This window comes from Molothrus aeneus, chromosome 6, assembly GCF_037042795.1.
Source record: "Molothrus aeneus isolate 106 chromosome 6, BPBGC_Maene_1.0, whole genome shotgun sequence".
NCBI classification, from domain to species: domain Eukaryota; kingdom Metazoa; phylum Chordata; class Aves; order Passeriformes; family Icteridae; genus Molothrus; species Molothrus aeneus.
Genome location: NC_089651.1, coordinates 5,854,281 through 5,871,824, shown reverse-complemented (window position 1 = coordinate 5,871,824; position 17,544 = coordinate 5,854,281). Strand labels below are relative to the sequence as shown.

The following is a 17,544-nucleotide window of genomic DNA, read 5'->3' as shown; positions in this document are numbered from 1 at the left end:
TATTTCTAAAGGCATCAATACACAATTCTATTTTCTTTTCAGAGCCCACCACACTATATAACCTAATCCTCCATGAAGAAATTCACCAGATTTTGAAATAATATATTGGTTGTTGATATTACCTTGTGCACACACGTTACTGTATCAATTTAAATTATTTTTCTTCACGAATTTTAAGAATATAAAGAACCAACTTCCACTGCCTGACACAAACAGATCTGGACCAATTTCCCAGAACATACCCTTTATCTCTGTCATCTACAATTCCAATTAAGTCTTTTTTTCCCCCCCTAAAATAAATGAACAAAGCCACCAAAAAGGAGGTCATCTTGAGAAACAATTATACAGAAAGTAATTAAGCTAATCATAATTATCACAGACAATGTCTTGGTATTTTAATGTACATGGATTTTCACACTGCAAAAGGCCAGGGAAAGCTAAAAGGACGAAATTTTCCAGAAAAAGTTTATTTAAAAAGAGAAACAAGGTTTGCTATCATTTCTTCACTACTTAGTGAAGGAAATGAGAATTATGAGCACAGGAGCCAGATCTAGATTCTGCCCCAAGTTCTTCTATCTTACTGACAGAGACCTTGAAACAAGCAGCAGAACTTCCCTCTCTGCCCACAGGACTGACCAACGCCCCCCCTCCATCAGGATCCTCCCAGTACCTGCCCACCCACCTGAATATGAACAAATAAATGCAGGGAAACACATGATCTCCAAAACATTTTCCTGTTTCCCAAGTCTTTGAGCTACTTCCCATCATTTGCTTTCTCATTTTTAGAAGAAAATCTCTGAGACTTACAAATGCACCACAAAGCAGGAGGAAATCACCTTCCTCTGTCTTCTGGCCTGGCAGAGCCCAGTCAGTATTTCTGAAAAAAAATCCCTTCAAATATCTCCTTTTTCCTGTATCCCAGGAAGGTATCCAGAGCATTTCTTGCAAAGAGAAAAATTGCAAAATACACAAACAAGAAGCTCCTAAAAACTGTTTTCTTATTATGATACATTATATCCTACATAACTTCTGATTTTATACCTGGAACTGAAATCCTTCCTTGAAAATTATTATTTTTGAGCATATTGTTGGGAAACTACAAAACATACTGGGGTTCACAATTATCCACCTATCAGTACCAGTGTTATGTGGATAAATATCCATAATGATAAGAGGAAAGATAAAAGCAGGGATAGCAAGATGTCATGGTTTGACACTGGCACAATGCCAGTGCCTCCATGAAGATACTTTCTCTCTGGTTTCTGCTGTGAGATGTGACCAGGAATAAGCAAAGCAGGCTCTTACTTAGGGAAAAAGAACCAGAACTTTATTAACTACTCTACAACTACAGATAAAAAGGAACACACACACACACAGGGAAAATGAAAACTTCACAAGTGCATTTCCTCCTCCCCCCACCAAATTTCTAACACAATACATTTGGTTCTTCAAATCACTAACTTTCGGTCCAGCACTACCTTTTAGACAATCAATCCTCAGTTCATCAAGAGGAGAGGAGTCTTTCTTGTGCCATGGGCTTCCTCTGGAAACACAGCTGAAGCCTCGTGTGTTTCCGTGTCACTCGTGGCACCGCCCGGAGTACATCTGCCGTCGTGACCTCTTCCTTTCATGTCCAGTGCTCTCACCACTGAACATGGACCAGAACTGCTTCTAGGGTTGTCTTTTAAGGATGCCTTGTCCCGATCCAAAAAAGGCACAGTCTCTCCTTTGGGACACCTGTCCCCACAATCTCTCCTTTGGGACACCTGTCCCCTCCATATTTTTTCACCCCCTGGGGCCGAGGGGCATCAACACTGAACCCTCTTGGTTCTGAGGCCATTGCCTCCCCTTAGAATGCAGTCTCTGTGTGACAAAGAACATGGGTCTGTCTATGGCTATACAAAAAGAGTCCAACAAAAGCTACTCCATCATCTCTTCCCACTAAGATTCTTCTCTATTCTTCTACTATCTCTCACTCGCCCAGACCTCTCTCACACTAGCTCATTTCTTTCTTCATCTTCCACTCTATCTTCTAAGAGAAGTCAATGATCTGTAAAGTTCTCATTCTCCAAAAAGGGGTTAAAAGCTCCTACAAGCGGCCGGCTGAACCCCCCCCCTTCTCCTCCGTCCCAGCCGTGCTGCCGGCACAGGCCCATGTTTATCCAGTCTCAAGGTTACAGTCCCAGGCAGTGGCTCTCTCTCTCTCTCTCTCTGTGTCTCTGTGTCTCTCAGGGGGGGCTGCCCGATGGCTCCCGGTGTCTCTCTCTCTCTCTCTCTTCCACCCTTCCACCCCCAGGCTCAGGCCTACCTCTCTCGGCCACATGGCTTTCCCCTCCCCCTGCCCAGCCAGCAGCTGGGCCGGGGGAGAGACTCGAACTCTTTCCCGCCAGAAACTCAAGAGAACCCTCTCAACAGAGAGCTCTGCTTTTAACCCCGTGTTCTCAGAGGCGTGTCCATGTCTCAATGGCCAAGTTAAATGCCAATATTAAAGTCTGAATATCTATTGGCCAAAAACACAGCATCCTAAAAAACACATTTCCTGTCAAACCACCACACAAGAATAATGACAAGAAAAATAAACTTACAGAGAAGCAATAAGATATTTTTTTTAAATATCCCAGAGGCTTTAAAAGCATGAACTACATGCTTTTTAATAATTCTAAGAATGTAACATTCTCCAGTGTGCTAAAGCAATCAGCTGCTCTTGAGATTTTACCCTGTGACCAAGGCTTGTGCTTTTATTTGTAAACACTGAAGTATAAGAAGCAAGTTTGATATTCCAAGGCAGTTTTAAACATATTTTCACACGGCAAGACTGATGCTTGTTTGGAGCTGTTCCTTCCTTCCTTCCTGCTCTTCCTTCATTTTCTAATTGCTTCATTTTTTTAACTTGGAAGGGCAGAAATCAAAAGCTTGAGCCTAAACTCCACTTGTAGAGTGCAATATCCAGCAGGGATATGTGTGCTCCAGAACCACCTCCAAGGGCCCTTTCTGAGCTGTCTGTGGAGGACAGAACACAAAGAGAAGGTGCACAGAGAAGGCAAACAGAAATTGCAGCCAGCTCAGATGTCCAGGCAGGTCTTCAGGAACCTACAGCGCTATCTGCTGAACCCTCTGTTTAAATTTATTATTCCAAACAAAGCTAAACATTCCATTGCAGTCTTCCAAGAGGAACTTGGATGCCAGCAATCTCCTGAGCCCCCTAGGGAAATTCCTTTTGAGGAATCCAGCTCACAGAGAGGTTCCTCAGCTACTGAGAGAGACAACCAAATCACTCCACAGCTGCATCATGTTCCTGCAAGGAGCTGAACTCCCCTTGTGCAGGTTTTCTTCCTGGCCATCCAGAATTCCCTGAGCAGGAGGGCACAGATTCCTTCCTTGTGAGTGTAAGCACAAACACTAAACACTAAAAAGAGAGTGAGAAGGAAGCTTGAAGGCTGATAAAGGTTTGGAGTGGTAACTATGGACATTGGCACCAGTGATTTCTCAGTTCTGTCTCACCCCTGGCTACTGTTTCTTGCCACCTCCTCTTTTCTACTGGCTCTGCAGAATTTCAATTTCAGTTTATGGGCTGTAATTTGTGCTGCAGCATCCCAGGATCTCACAGCAGACCGGTCGAATTCACACTGAAGTATTTTTTAAGAATCCAGATCTTTGAATTTCATTGCAGAAAAGTGAAATACCTCCTAATTCTCCTTCCAAAGGCAGGACAAAACAGAAAAATATGAAAAACAGTGCATGCAATGTAAATCCCATTCTGCAACAGAGAGTTTGCATGCTTTTATTTGTGACAGAATTCAGGTGAAACTCTTGATCTTTCCTGCCCCTGTTATAGGAAAAGGAAAGATCTGCTGCTGCCACCTCTGCTCCTCAATAAGGATAATTGTAAGCCTCTAACCTAGCAGTGAAATGCTTTAAAATGAATGTGTGGGATTTATGGCACTTATTGTTGTGAATTTGAAAATGTTCAAGCCACATTTTCACAAGGTGCTTGAAAATCTGCATGATGCAGCATCTGTACCCTAGTGCAGAGAAGGACACTGGCAATTCTAGTCCACCAATAAATATTTCTCTGTAATTAAATGTTAATTGGTGGAGCATGCAATTTTTCACCTAGTGTGCTTTCTGCAGAGTAGGATCTCTCCTGACTTACCCATTTTAGCCATCTTTCCTAGCCTTTAAAACCAAAAAATGGGGTGAGAAACCTGCTGTAAAAAGCTAAGCCGTGATATGCAGGCAAAGTTCTGCTGAATAACACGACAACTACAGGTAATCAGAGCTGGTCATTAGCACAGAGCATTCAGAGAGCAGCTACTTCAGTCTCTTAAGGCAAAGGTAACAATTTATTCCTTATTTATTCTCCTTTCTGCCCAGGTTTTGCCCTCTCACCTCGCAGGCAGGCATCATTGTTTTCACAGCTGGTCTCAGGGAAGCAGCTGTTTATGAATAGCTGTATTGCTTCCCTCTAGCTGCACACACTCTGGCACCTCACTGCAATGCCAGAGCCCTTCCAGGCCCAGAACAGAGGTGGCTGCTTCCTCCTCCTGTCCCTGTGCAGCCTGGGTGCCCACCACAGCAGGGCATCCCCTCCTGCCCTTCCCGCTCCAGCTAACGGCACGGGATTGTCATTTACATCACATGGGGAGTGGATTTCTGTGCAGTGGGGCTTACAGAATGCACAGAATCACAGGCTTGGAAGAGACCTTCAAGATCATGGAGCCCAGCCCATCCCCAACACCTCAACCAAGCCCTGGCACCCAGTGGCACATCCAGGCTTTGTTAAACACACCCAGGGATGGAGACTCCACCACCTCCTTGGGAATTCCCAAAATTCTCAGAATGACCAGGTTGGAAGAGACCTTCAAGATCATGGAGTCCAACCCATCCCCAACACCTCAACCAAGCCCTGGCACCCAGTGGCACATCCAGACTTTGTTAAACACACCCAGGGATAGAGACTCCACCACCTCCCCAGGCAGCCATTCCAGAACTTTATCACCTTTCTGTGAAAAACTTCTTCCTAATATCCAACCTAAATTCTCCTTGGCACAGCTTAAGGCTGTGTCCTCTGGTTCTGTCGGTTCCTGGAGAAAGAGCCCAACCCCACCTGAGCACAGCCACCTTTCAGGGAGCTGTAGAGAGTGATAAGGTCACCCCTGAGTCTCCTTTTCTCCCCCAGCTCCCTCACAGGGCTTGTGTTCCAAGCCCCTCAGCAGCCTCATGGTGTTTTAGAGGGGACAGCAGTCCAGGACCTTTACTCTCAGCATCATTCTATTCCCAGCAACCACTGAAACGTGGGACAGAGGAGAGGAGAAGGAGCAAATTCCTTCCCTGCCATGCTCAGGAGACATCTCCTGCACAAAGCTGCAGCAAATCTGTGCCTGCCCTGCAGCCTCTCTGCTCATCTCTCAGGAGTGAAGGCAAATGCCAAGTGCTGCTGAGGGAGCAGGGAGCCTTCAGAGCAACATATGGGGGAGAGCAGCTCAGGGAAAAGTAAGGACATGTGGGTAATTCTTTATCATTTGCAGCTCTGTTTTAAACTTAGAACCCTTTGTGTCAGCTGGTTACAGCAAAAAAAAAATGTAATGGCAACATTCAAGAGAGAAGGAGCTCCTGCACTCTGATACCCAGCCTGCCCCGTGATGTGAAAGCTTCTGGTTCATCAGAAAAGATGCACATAATTCTGAGGTCTTCATGGTTCACTTACCAAAAATTACAGGAAATTCAAAGTACAGTGTTCCTGAACTCTCATATCCTAATTTTATTAACTCGAGAAGAGATGAAGCTCTGGAAAAAGCAAGTGAAAAAGAGCAGGCCCAGTACTTTATGTCCCTGTGCTCTCATTTGTCTCCCTCTTCTTTGTAGTGTCCACCCCGCCCCCAGTTTGATGTTATTTTGTTCTCCCCATGCTGGCTTTCCACAGCCTCTCTCCTTACACTGCTGTTCCCTGGTGTGCTGCTTTGCTCCTTCTCCACCAAAGGCACCATCAGTGACCAGAGAGGGTTTGGTGACTGTCACCTCTCAGCTGGGGTGCAGGACGAGCAAAGAGACCAGAACAGCTCAGTGAAGTGAGGCACTGACGTGACCTGAGCCTCAGAGCCACCACAAGTCCCGAGAAACATCCCAAACATTCCCAAAGCTCTGGCAGGGCCACCACAACCCAGCCCTCCTGTGGTGTCACAGGCTGAGGAGCACTGAGAGTCCTCCTGATGCCTCAGGTTCAGCTTTTCTATTTTTCCCATTCTGTGCTGCTTTAGTGGGTGGGTCTGAGCTTCACATGAGGGGATGGTGAGCTCTGTGCACAGAGCAGGGAGACAAAACAATTCCTGCTCCAGCTGGGCACCAAGGACAAATGATCCCAATCTCAGCCCAAGAGCACAAACCCCGTGGGCTGGAGAGAGAAAAACAAGCAGGGTGGGACTGCAGGGGCTAAAGCTGGAATGGGACAATGAACTGCAAGATGCAAATGGAGCAGAACTGATCCAAGGGAGAGAGCCCGGGAGCGCTGGGGCATTTTGGGGCCATTTTGGTTCATCTTGGGTGCAGGCCTGGCTGGGCTCTGGTGCTGCCCAAGGTGGATCCATGGAGGAGATGCTTTGAATCAATCCCTGCTTGATTCTTTAGCTCTGCCCAGCCCCTGCTCTAGGGCAGCCTGCACAAGGCATCATTAGCACTGATGCCTTCAGGTTTAGATTTCATATTTTCCAGATTTTCTAGTGCTTTAGTATGCAACTCTGAACTTCATATAAAGTGTTAGCAAGTTCTCTTCACAGTCTAGTTAGAAAAACAATCCTTTTCCAGCCCAAGGACACCATTGCAGCTTCAGGCCCAAAAAGTGTAAAACAGCCATGAATTGAGGAGAGGAAACTGGGAGGATGGGACTTCATAACCTGAAGCTGTAATTGGACATTTAACCCCAATATGTAAATGGACCAAAAACTTATAAAAGGTGTAAAAGCATATGACTTGGAGTCCATTTAGGGTGCAGCCCTGGCCAGGCTCTTGTACTGCCCAAGCTGCATCCCTTGAAGGCCTATTAATAAATCCCTGCTTTATTCTTTAGCTCTGTCCAGCCTCTGCTCCAGGGCAGCCTTCCAAGGCATCCCTCCCAGGGCTGAAGGTGGCTCCTGTGGGTGTTGGAGCCACCCTACAGAGCAGGTGCCATCATTCCCTGCCATGTCCAGCACAGAGCAGGACAAGGAATAGAAAATTTCCTTTAGCTCTGGGAAAAGTGGTTCTCCTTTTTCTCCTTACCGGTGGTTGGTGCCCACAAACATAACACCCACTCTCCAAAACCAACCTACTCCCTAAATACAGGCAATGAAGGTTTGAAAGTCTCCTAGCAGACCTGACAGGTGTGGATGGGACACAGGACTCTGTTTCACACAGCCTCTGTGTGCCAAGACACATCCTTCCCATGCAGGAATTGCCCAAGCTCAAACACTCAGCCCCCTGCAACAAGAGGGTTAATGAACAAGCCACGCAGGCTGGTTATAGCCAGCAATAAGCAGCTCTCTGTTTTTCTTCAAGAAAAAAAAAAAAGAAGTCAGTAATTCTTGGAACATTTATTAACCCCCTAGTACAGGCAATTACTGTAAGAGAAAGGTCTGCCAGTCTTGCATTACCATAAATTGCTGCATGTTGCTTTTCTACAGCACAGAAATGCCCACAACCAGTGTGAATAAATGCTAACATTTGAGTTTTAAGCTCAATTCAATCCTCTCGATCGAACATTTTTAACAGGTCTTCACTTTCAGTGGCTGTTGGGCCACAAAAATAATTATTTTATACAAGCCCAAAAAAGCCAGGATGGTGTTTCACTGATAGACTGTTTTGTAGCTCAGTTTAAGGTAATCTCACATATTTCCTAACACGCAGAACGGAATAGAGGAAGGCAGGTGGGAAGTACAAAACCCCTAAGATCATTCCTGCCATCTACGAGGTTTTGTAGTCACATACAACATAAAAAAATAGTGGCAATAAAAAAAAAAAAAAAGAAAGAAAAAGGCTTTGTAATAGACAGAACACCGCCAACCAGCTTTAAATTGAATTACACAGCCTGCTAATCTTTATGATGAAATAAAATTTCTTTGAACACTTCACATTATACTAAAATCCGCAGTGCTTTCTCCCCAGCCCCAACCCCTCTCTGCTCAAAGCAACTCCTCCACCCCTAAACCATTGTTCTTCCCAGCCTGCAACGTGATGCTCTGCTAACAGAAGGGCTCATTTTAATTAGCTATTGTTAATATGGCGTGCACAGGGTGAAAACGTAGGGGAGAAGTACTTTTGCACTTTGTATTTTTGATGCAACATTAAATTTGCAAGTGAAGGAATTAACTGATGGTGTACAAAGAATCAATCCCTCGACTGTTCTCCACTGAAATCATTCTCATTTCAATATGGGGCTGTGGAAGCAGCGCTGGAGGAAGAATCTGATGAAAAAGTTTCTATTTGAGGGGCACTGGTTGTCCCATGCCTGCTCAATACAACAGGCATAAATCTCTTTTCTGTTTCAAAGTGGATTTGTAGGAAAGGGGGAATGGAAAGGAAGAATTATTTGGGGTTTTTTTTATACATTTGTTTTGGTTATAGTTTGTTATAGGAAACCTGATCATCCCCTCCCCCCTTCTAAGACAACATTAGCAGCCCAGTGGGAAGCAGATCCAAGAAATGACCGAGCAATTATTGTGATTGAAAATCCATTCAGGAATTGTGCAGTACTTTGCAGTGCTCACTGGCTCCTTCCTTTCATTGAAAATTACCAAATGAATATATTAAACTTATAAAGAGCCACTCACTGCAGAACATTATTCTCTTTGAAAGCACCTTTTACCTGAGCCAAGTTTTCTAATGGCTGTCAAATAACACCTTTATGTTTGCTTTGACTGACCATGGCAATTCGTAAAGAGGATTTTACACTTTAGCAGCAAACACAGTCTAAAACCCTCCGTTTCTCTAGAGACCATTAGGAGATAGCAAAAATGGATTTTTTGTGCAATCTCTTCATGAAGAATTGCCAGGAATAACAAGAGCAGAACAAGAAAGAACTGATCAGATATGAATGATCTTACACTGCTTCTCAGGCATAAATTCCATTTCAGTCAGTGGAAATTTTACTACCTCAACATTCATTTGATCCAATGGCTTCTATTTTACCTTCTAAGCTGCACTTCTGGGGTTCTGTTTGCCACAAAGCATCTCACATCTGACCCAGAGCAGAGGATAAATATGAAGAAGCAGCTATAACCCTGGCACAAAAGGAGAATTTTGCACTTTCCTCCTACCTTTGTTTTCACACTGCACTACACCTTGCTACATCAAGAAAAATTATTCAGCCTACTAACAAAAATCAATATGGTTGTGTTTTCCCACTACTTTATAAATATAATAAAATGAAACATTCAAACTATTTTTCCATTTGTATTTTTTGTGTTATTTTGAGACAAAAGAACAAAGATAAAAATTAGTAATAATAGATCATAAAAAGGTATATGCCAATAAAAGCTGAGCAGATTATTAATTCAGGCAAGCCATACGGGAATTGAAAACTAAGTACAAATGGGAATTTAAACATGACACTAAACACAGTCTGAGGTAGAGCAAAAGCAAAGGAAATATTCTTAAGTATTAATATAGCGATAAACCCTAAATAAACTAGGAAGAAGTTTCTAAAACTTTATGCTGAAGGCAGAGTGAGATACATAACCCATAGAACTACTAAATCACTAAAAAACCCACAAGTGCTCAGCAGCAGCTCAACCTGTAAATAAAATATCTCCATCCCACCCCAGTGTCTGAACCTTCTCACCAGGGCCATCATGGAAGACAGAGTTGTTTCCAAAATTGGATTTACAGATTTTCCAGGGAGCTGCTTCCCTCTCTCCCAGAACAGCTGTGCCAAACTCACACATACTTACAGGATTAAAGCCACCTCAGCATTTTCTTTCACTTGCAATGAATGCAATTTCTTTTTTCAAGTGCCCCAAGTTTTGTTCATCAAAATGGTATTTTATGTTTAGTCAATTATTCATTCTAGCTCAAACAAGCAGAGCAATATAGAGTTCAAAATATGCTCCAGATGGTAAAAAACACAAATCAGAAATAAATCAATTTATAAAAAAGGAAGGGATTTGTTTTTATTGCCATAATTTAACTTTAAAATATTCACAGGCTTCCTTCTGCTTCTAAATTACCCTGGAATACTTTAAGCTAATACCCCTCTGAATCTGGAGAAATTTAGAACTTACTGGTTGGTGTTTTTTTATATGAAATAGTGTGATGTCAGATGCCAAAATAATCAGAAATGTACTTTCAGGAAGCAAAAAGCCCTCAGGAACAAACACTTGATCACACTGGAGCTGTCCTCAGTGTACATTAGTAAAAGGAACACACTCACTCTAAACCCTGAATGAGCCATGCCTGGAGAGGAGATGAAGCCAGATAACTAAGCCAGACCAGAGAGATTGAGAAAGGATAAAAGTGGAATGTGACCCTGCATTTTTAAACAGTGATAAGAAAAGAGTTTGATCTTACAATTATATTATTCTGGAACAGTTCATTTTTATTTTTTTTTCAAACTGAATTATGCTATCTTCAATATCAAACACATTCTGGCAGGTGTCTGGCTCAACAGTTTTGAATATAATTTCAAATTTCCACAGCACTAATGCATAAATTTAACTGTGGACTGGAACCAAGTGTCTGTCCACAGTTCTGAGAGCAACACCACATTTACATTTTGTCATTTATTCCACCTAACAACCAGCAATTCCAAGGTGATGCTGCTATTTTCAATTACTAACAGTCACACAAAAATGAACTTTAAAATAATTGGCAATACTTTGCTGAGGACCACATCCACATTACGCAGAGGTAACAAGAAAAATTCTAAATTAAAATTATATAATCATTCTATTCTTCTCACTTCAAGTAACATGATCAAGGAACTACAGCACAGAAAAATAAAGTTGATTTTTTTTTTTTTTTTTTTAGCTCTAGCAACAAACTAGAGGCAAGCACATATTACAGGTAAAGAAATATTTGCTCCAGTACAAACCCATATGTATTTGGCCACTAAACCATCTACAAAGTTTTTACATTCATCATCCCAAAGAAATTTAAAGAAATAAACATTCAGAACAAAAGCAAGACTTCAAATTAACATGAAAGAGCCAAGTTGCTAAATCCTAGAACAACTCAGGAAAAAGCTAGCTAAATTCAACTTTCAGCCCCACAGACAATAACCAGGAGTAAGATCACCTACTGAATTTAGCCAAGTCTACCACTGCAAGATTTTGGAAGCTCATGCAGTATTATTCTTTATAACAGAAACCTTGCAGGGGGGAAAACCAAACAAACCAGAACCAAAAAATGAACACAGTTTGATGTAAACACTAAAGAAAAAAGTACAAAATGGGCTAGTCGAGAAAAAATTCTGAACTGAATTCAAATTATTCACACATATGCGCAATCAGGCCCACAGTAACCCAGCAAAATAAACACATCAATTCATTAAAGATCTATCTGCCTGAATTTATCTTTGCTTTCTCTTCACTTCTCATGGGTTATTCAATCACTTCCCATCACCCAGAAAAGGAAACATTGCACTATGAAGACAGAGCTATAATTAGATATTCCTCTATTTCATTTCACATATATGACTGAATGAGAATGGATGGGAAAAATATGAACAGAGATAATAATGGCAAGTTGAAACATTCAGTAAAAAATACATTTGGCACAGAATAACACCTCAATTCTTCCTCAGCACAGTAATGCTGTGTTTACTACAAAATTAGTTAAGTTAGCAGAAGAGATTTTTAATGAAAACAATTATAAATTTAAAATAACTGTGTTTAAAGCATTTAACAGTCCCTAAGGTCAAGTGATTACAGCAGTTACAAGACCCGAGGGACATGTTCACACCAAAACAAAGTGAATAAATTACCTCAGCCAGTGTCTGCAATCACTAAGTGACCACAGAGGTTATTCAATGTATAAGCCCAGCTGACTTCCACGCAAAACCAATAATGAAAATGTAACAGCCAAAGGGAAAAAGCATTTAACTAGCAAAAGTTGCTGGAAGGGCTGAGAACTGGGGAGAATGGGAAAGGAAGGGTGGAAAGCAAGCTCCATGGCTGGGCTGTGGAGGCAAGGAGGAAGGGTGAGTGTGGGTGAAATGGACAGGCAAAATGCTGAACATTTTCCCCAGGTGAAAGACCCAAACTGTGGCAAAAGGATGCAAGACTCCAAAGATATAAACCAGCAGGGCTTTAAGCAGTGCTCTCAGCCCTGTAAAAGTGGGATATGTAAGGCCCAGAGAAGGACAAGTAAGGCAGGAGCTCAGAATAATCATCTCTCAACTTTCCCCTTGGCTTTACTGCCAGCAAAACCAGCGGACAGTCATTGTGTTTTAGTTATGCCATGATATAATCCTAATGGAGGCAAGACCTGGGTTTTACCACAGAGTGGGTAAGATGAGCTACAGAATGAAAGCCAGCTTTGATCTGGCTTCTCTGCCTCATGACATAAATGACAAAGATGCCTTGTCTTCATTGCAGCTCCACAACACAACTGCCAGGGGAGAAAACCAGAGCCAGGAAAGACAGAGAAACATTTTTCTGCAAGGACCACCTTGTATTTGATGCATTTGATTCTCAGTGTGTAGCTCTGGAACAAGCTTCCTACCAACTCAGGTGAAAAAAGATCCTACTGAGGAAGCAAAAGGAATCCTGCTTGCTCCTGGTATGCATTTTTTAACTACAGCACATCATCACCTCACATCCTTGAAGTCATTAAATCTTCACAACACACACAGTAAATAAGAGCATAATAAATGGTAAAACACAGCTAACACATTTTGGAGACAGGAGCTGAAACGAGAGGCAAAAGGACACAGCTGGATTTGGTGTTTTTGACTCCTGGTGAGGAATATTTGCACTGAAGCAAGTATTCATCAACATTCCCAGAGGTGAAGCAATTTGCTGGGCTTGCCCTGTGCCAGGAACCTAATAACTGGTATTGTCATATACATATATATATGACAATATATATTATATTATATTATATTATATTATATTATATTATATTATCAGTAGTATATTATAGTATATAATATATACCATAATATACTACTGATACATCTACTATATAATATAGTATATTATAATATATAATATATAGTACATTATAGTATATAATATATAGTACATTATAGTATATTATAGTGTATATATTACATAATATAGTTATAGTATGTATTTTTATATTCTATTCTATTATATATTATTATATAATATATTATATATAAATATATTATATATAAATATTATATATAATATATTACATATAATATATTATATATGTACATACACACACATACATATATACTTATATATGTGTAGATACATATATATATATATATATATATGTGCATGTGTATGTATAGATATGAGAAAATGTAAGTGGACTCTCAGCATGTAAAAAAAGATTTTCTTTGTACCTGAACTATGAAAGCCTGAGGCCAAAGCCAGCAAGCCCTCCAACAGCCAGAGCTTTCAGTTTCAGTGAAACTGCCTGCAAAATCTGCTTTTTCAGATAAACACTACACTGTCTTCTACAAGAAACTATGCTAAGAAAGCCCCCTGGTAAATTATTGAGGCTGGAACACAACCTATCCAAAGGGTTAGAATTCTTCTGTTGGGACCTATTCACTAAAATAATATCCTCATGATATTATGAGGATATCCTCATGAACCCCCTGTGAGATGCAAGCAATGCCAAGAGGATGCCAGCACTGCAGGAGTGCCCAGGGAAGGGTGAAAGCGCCCTGGCAGAATATTTGGGCTGGCTTTCTGCAGCCCTGAGTGTTTTCAAATGCCAAGCACCGGCCACAGGCTCTGGCTCTACCTAAAGAGCATTTGTGAAATTTGTGACATTACTCAGGGGCCAAAGAGGAACTCAGGTGGCCAGACACTGCTCTCAGCAATGCACTCAGGGAGATCTGTGCTCTCCAAGAGGAAATTCCTCCTCTGGAGCTGCAATTACACACAGAAAAAGGACAGCTTTGAGCCTATCAAATCTAGTATCACCTTCTAGAAATTTCTATTTCTCTCTAGAAATAAGAACAATGCAGCTAAGTCACAGTGGTATGGCTAGAGAGCCCCACTCCCACATGCACAGCAATAAAAAAATTCAAATAGGGTTTTGGAAATCAGAGGAGGTCAGGTAAAAAGAGTATGAAGAAAATGCAAAGAAGGATGACAAGACAGATAGTGTAGGAGTCCTTCTATTTAAAAATTCCTTTTGTAAAACCAAATGTCCCTTACATATCTCTTGAAGGGTCAGCTAAAGCAATAAAATTATGTAAAGATGCTACATATGATAAAATAGGTAAGATACACATAAGATAAAATATGCAGAAATGCTGCAACCACACAGCAGGCAAGGGAGAGTGCACTAAAACCTGATGACAGAGCTTTGCTTCAAAATATCTTTTATATATTAAAAATACATTTTAAAATCCATTCTGATGTTTTTTGAAAATCAGCTGCTCAAGCCACCCTCAGCCCTGGGTATTTCTAGAGCAAGGGGTGAGCTGGCAGTGCACAGCCAGCCTGCCAGTGGCATTGCCAACAACAGCAAAGTTGTTCCCACACAAGTTGCCTCCTTCCTTTTGCTTCTCTGCTCTTGCTCTTGAATTGCCCTCAGTTCCAGCAACATGCTGTCAAATGCAGCAGAATATTCAAGGTGTTTGTAGTGGGTTTGGTTTGTTAATTTGAGGTTTTTTGGGTTAATGTACAAATGAGTGTGGTGAGTTTAGTGCTGGCTAATCACCAGTGCATTCACTAGGATGTACTCTCTTATTTCTTGTTGTGAGGTAGGACATGGGGAAAGGTAAAGCTTAAAACTTTCAAAGGGTATAAAGAGAAATTTCTTAATAGTAACTAAAAGAAAAAGTAATAAAAATTGGAAAAAAACTTTTAGGAAACTTCTCACCTTTCTATAACCTTTTCGTTCTCACTGACAATGTAAAGAAACAAATCCTAAAATTTTAGTTAGTTTATTACTTTTAGAATAATCTTTCTTTGGTTTACTTAGAGAGACAAGCCTTTTTTGTAAATGTTATGGAGACTTCTCTGTAAGAAAATAGTTTTTTGTGTTTCTTTTTATGAATAGTAGCTGCTTGGGGAAATTTGTCATCATGAAATTTCTTCTATTTTTTATAAGCTTTTTTTACAGTTGTCTTTATGGGCTATGTTAACTTATAGGGGTACTTTTTAAAAGATGAGTTGTTTAAAGGTAAAGGTTTTCATTATCTATCTTTAAAATTATCTTTATCTCTGGGAATAGACTATTTTTTTTCCTCTCCCCAAAAACAGTATTCTACCATAGAGATGCTGACAGCCCATGATCAAAGATAAAATGCCTGTACTCCAAATCAAAGGGGCAAGCATGTGAATATCAACCTCCCCCTAAAAAATTCTCCAAATATATATATCTATATATCTATATCAATATATAGATATATATATTCTTTATATATTTATATATATATATTATATATAATTTTTATATAACTATATAAAAATAGATAAGATATATATTTATCTATATATATAAAATACTATATATGTATTATAGATACTGTATATACTTTATACACTTTATCTATTATATATATTATGCATTATAATTTATATAATATTATATAATAATTATATATAATATATAATGCATAGATATTATTATACATTAACATTATAGATAGAGTATTATTATATATCTCTAATATTATAAATATAGACATTATATATATATATCTCTAATATTATAAATATAGACTATATATATATATATATATAAATATTGTTGTTACTATTACTATATATTTATAATAATACTCTTCCAAACAGTATTATTGTTTCTGCCACATGGGAAAAAGGACTTTGATCATTTCCAATACATTGCAACTTCCAGCTCTGCTGTAAGCTACAGCAAACCCAAAACACAGTGAGCAGCAGGTTTTGGAGTGGACACAACCCCCCCCCCAGCACCAACTAAGGGGACAAACTGCATCCTTTGCACGAGGTGCCACCACCTCCTCAGCACTCCCAGGGGGCTGCAATGAATCCTTTCCCTGAAGTAATGCAGAAATGCAGCAAAGTCTCTGAATTTGTCTTAATTAACAGTATATTATTATTTTTTTTTTAATCATTAATAAGTTGTTGCAGTGTGTCGCCGCTTAATATTCAATAATAAGTGAGGCTAGAAGCAGCACATGGCACAAGGACAAGCGGAGCGAGCGCGGGGGGAGATTCTCGAGCGCCCTAATTCAATTAGCAGGCAGTGAGTGACACTGGGACAGGAGGGGTTAATTGGGGTCACCAAAAGGCAGTAATTCCTTACCTAACCAGTCATTAAACTTCTTAACCTCGGAGGGCAGTCCCAGCTCGGTGAAGTCGCCCGTGTGGAGCAGGATGTCCCCGTAGGGCATCTGGATGCCATCTGTTCTGGAGTGCGTGTCTGAGACGCAGACAAAGCGCGTGTGGCCCGCTGGCTTTGGAGTGTCATATGGGATGGGGTCGACCCTAGAGCAGACACAAAGATCCCACAACAGTCACAAGGTTCAAAGCCTCACATCCATTATTGCAGATAGCAGCACGCTGCTCCCTCCAGGACAACTGCCGCGCGTCCACCGACACACGCCGTGCGCTGCCAACAAGCCAGTGCTGCTAAAGACTTACCTGGTGAGGAGAGGAAGATCAAATAGACACAAATATGGCCACTCTGGGGTACTAAAGTGTGTTTAAACACAGGGGAAAATGGATTTAGGAAGCTTTGAATTGGGATGTTGTACATCCTGTGCCTTAGACATGGACAGGTACAGGGAGATAAAAGTATCCCAGGTGGGCCAGGAACAGGCTCTCACCTGAGCTCAGCTGTCACATTCACATTTTCTGAAAAATCCCTTCACCCAGGATTTTTCTCCTGGGAAGCTGAGAAGCCTCAGAGAAAAAGGGAAACAATAATTATCTGATTGCTTCTCCTCTGTTTTGCTGCTTTGGAATGTGGCTGGAGATTGCTCACCCACAGGTGATTGTTTCACTGGTCTCATGTGAATTGTTTTGACTCTTTGGCCAATCAGTGCCAAGCTGTGTCAGGGCTCTGGAGAGAGTCACAAGTTTTCATTATTATCTCTTTAGCATTCTGTCTGTATCCTTTCTTTTTTCTTTAGTATAGTTTAGTATAGCATTCTTTAATATAATACAGTATCATAAAATAATAAATTAGCCTTCTGAGAACATGGAGTCACATTCATCATTCCTTCCTGCCATTGGATACCCTGCAAATACAACACTCAGCAGCTGATTTTGTTCAAGGGCACAGGTTCTCCTACAGATCCCAGCACAGAGCATTTGTTTACACACAATAAGGTACATCCAGGAGTGCTTTGATGGAGGTTGGAAACTGCAGAACCAAGTCTAGTGGCAGCTTCCTAAACTCAAACAAAATCCTGAGCTCATCATCCCAGAATCTATA

At 40.9% G+C, this 17,544-nt stretch overlaps 1 protein-coding gene across 4 annotated transcripts in view; it reads right to left on the bottom strand.

The window, feature by feature from the left end:
* Window positions 1-17,544, bottom strand: part of MPPED2 (metallophosphoesterase domain containing 2) — a 120,672-nt gene that overhangs the window by 59,882 nt on the left and 43,246 nt on the right. For all 4 annotated transcript variants that reach the window (XM_066551720.1, XM_066551716.1, XM_066551719.1 and 1 more), the window contains exon 3: window positions 16,411-16,592. In XM_066551720.1, coding sequence (XP_066407817.1) covers window positions 16,411-16,592 — 182 coding nt within the window. The remainder of the gene's footprint in view (window positions 1-16,410; window positions 16,593-17,544) is intronic.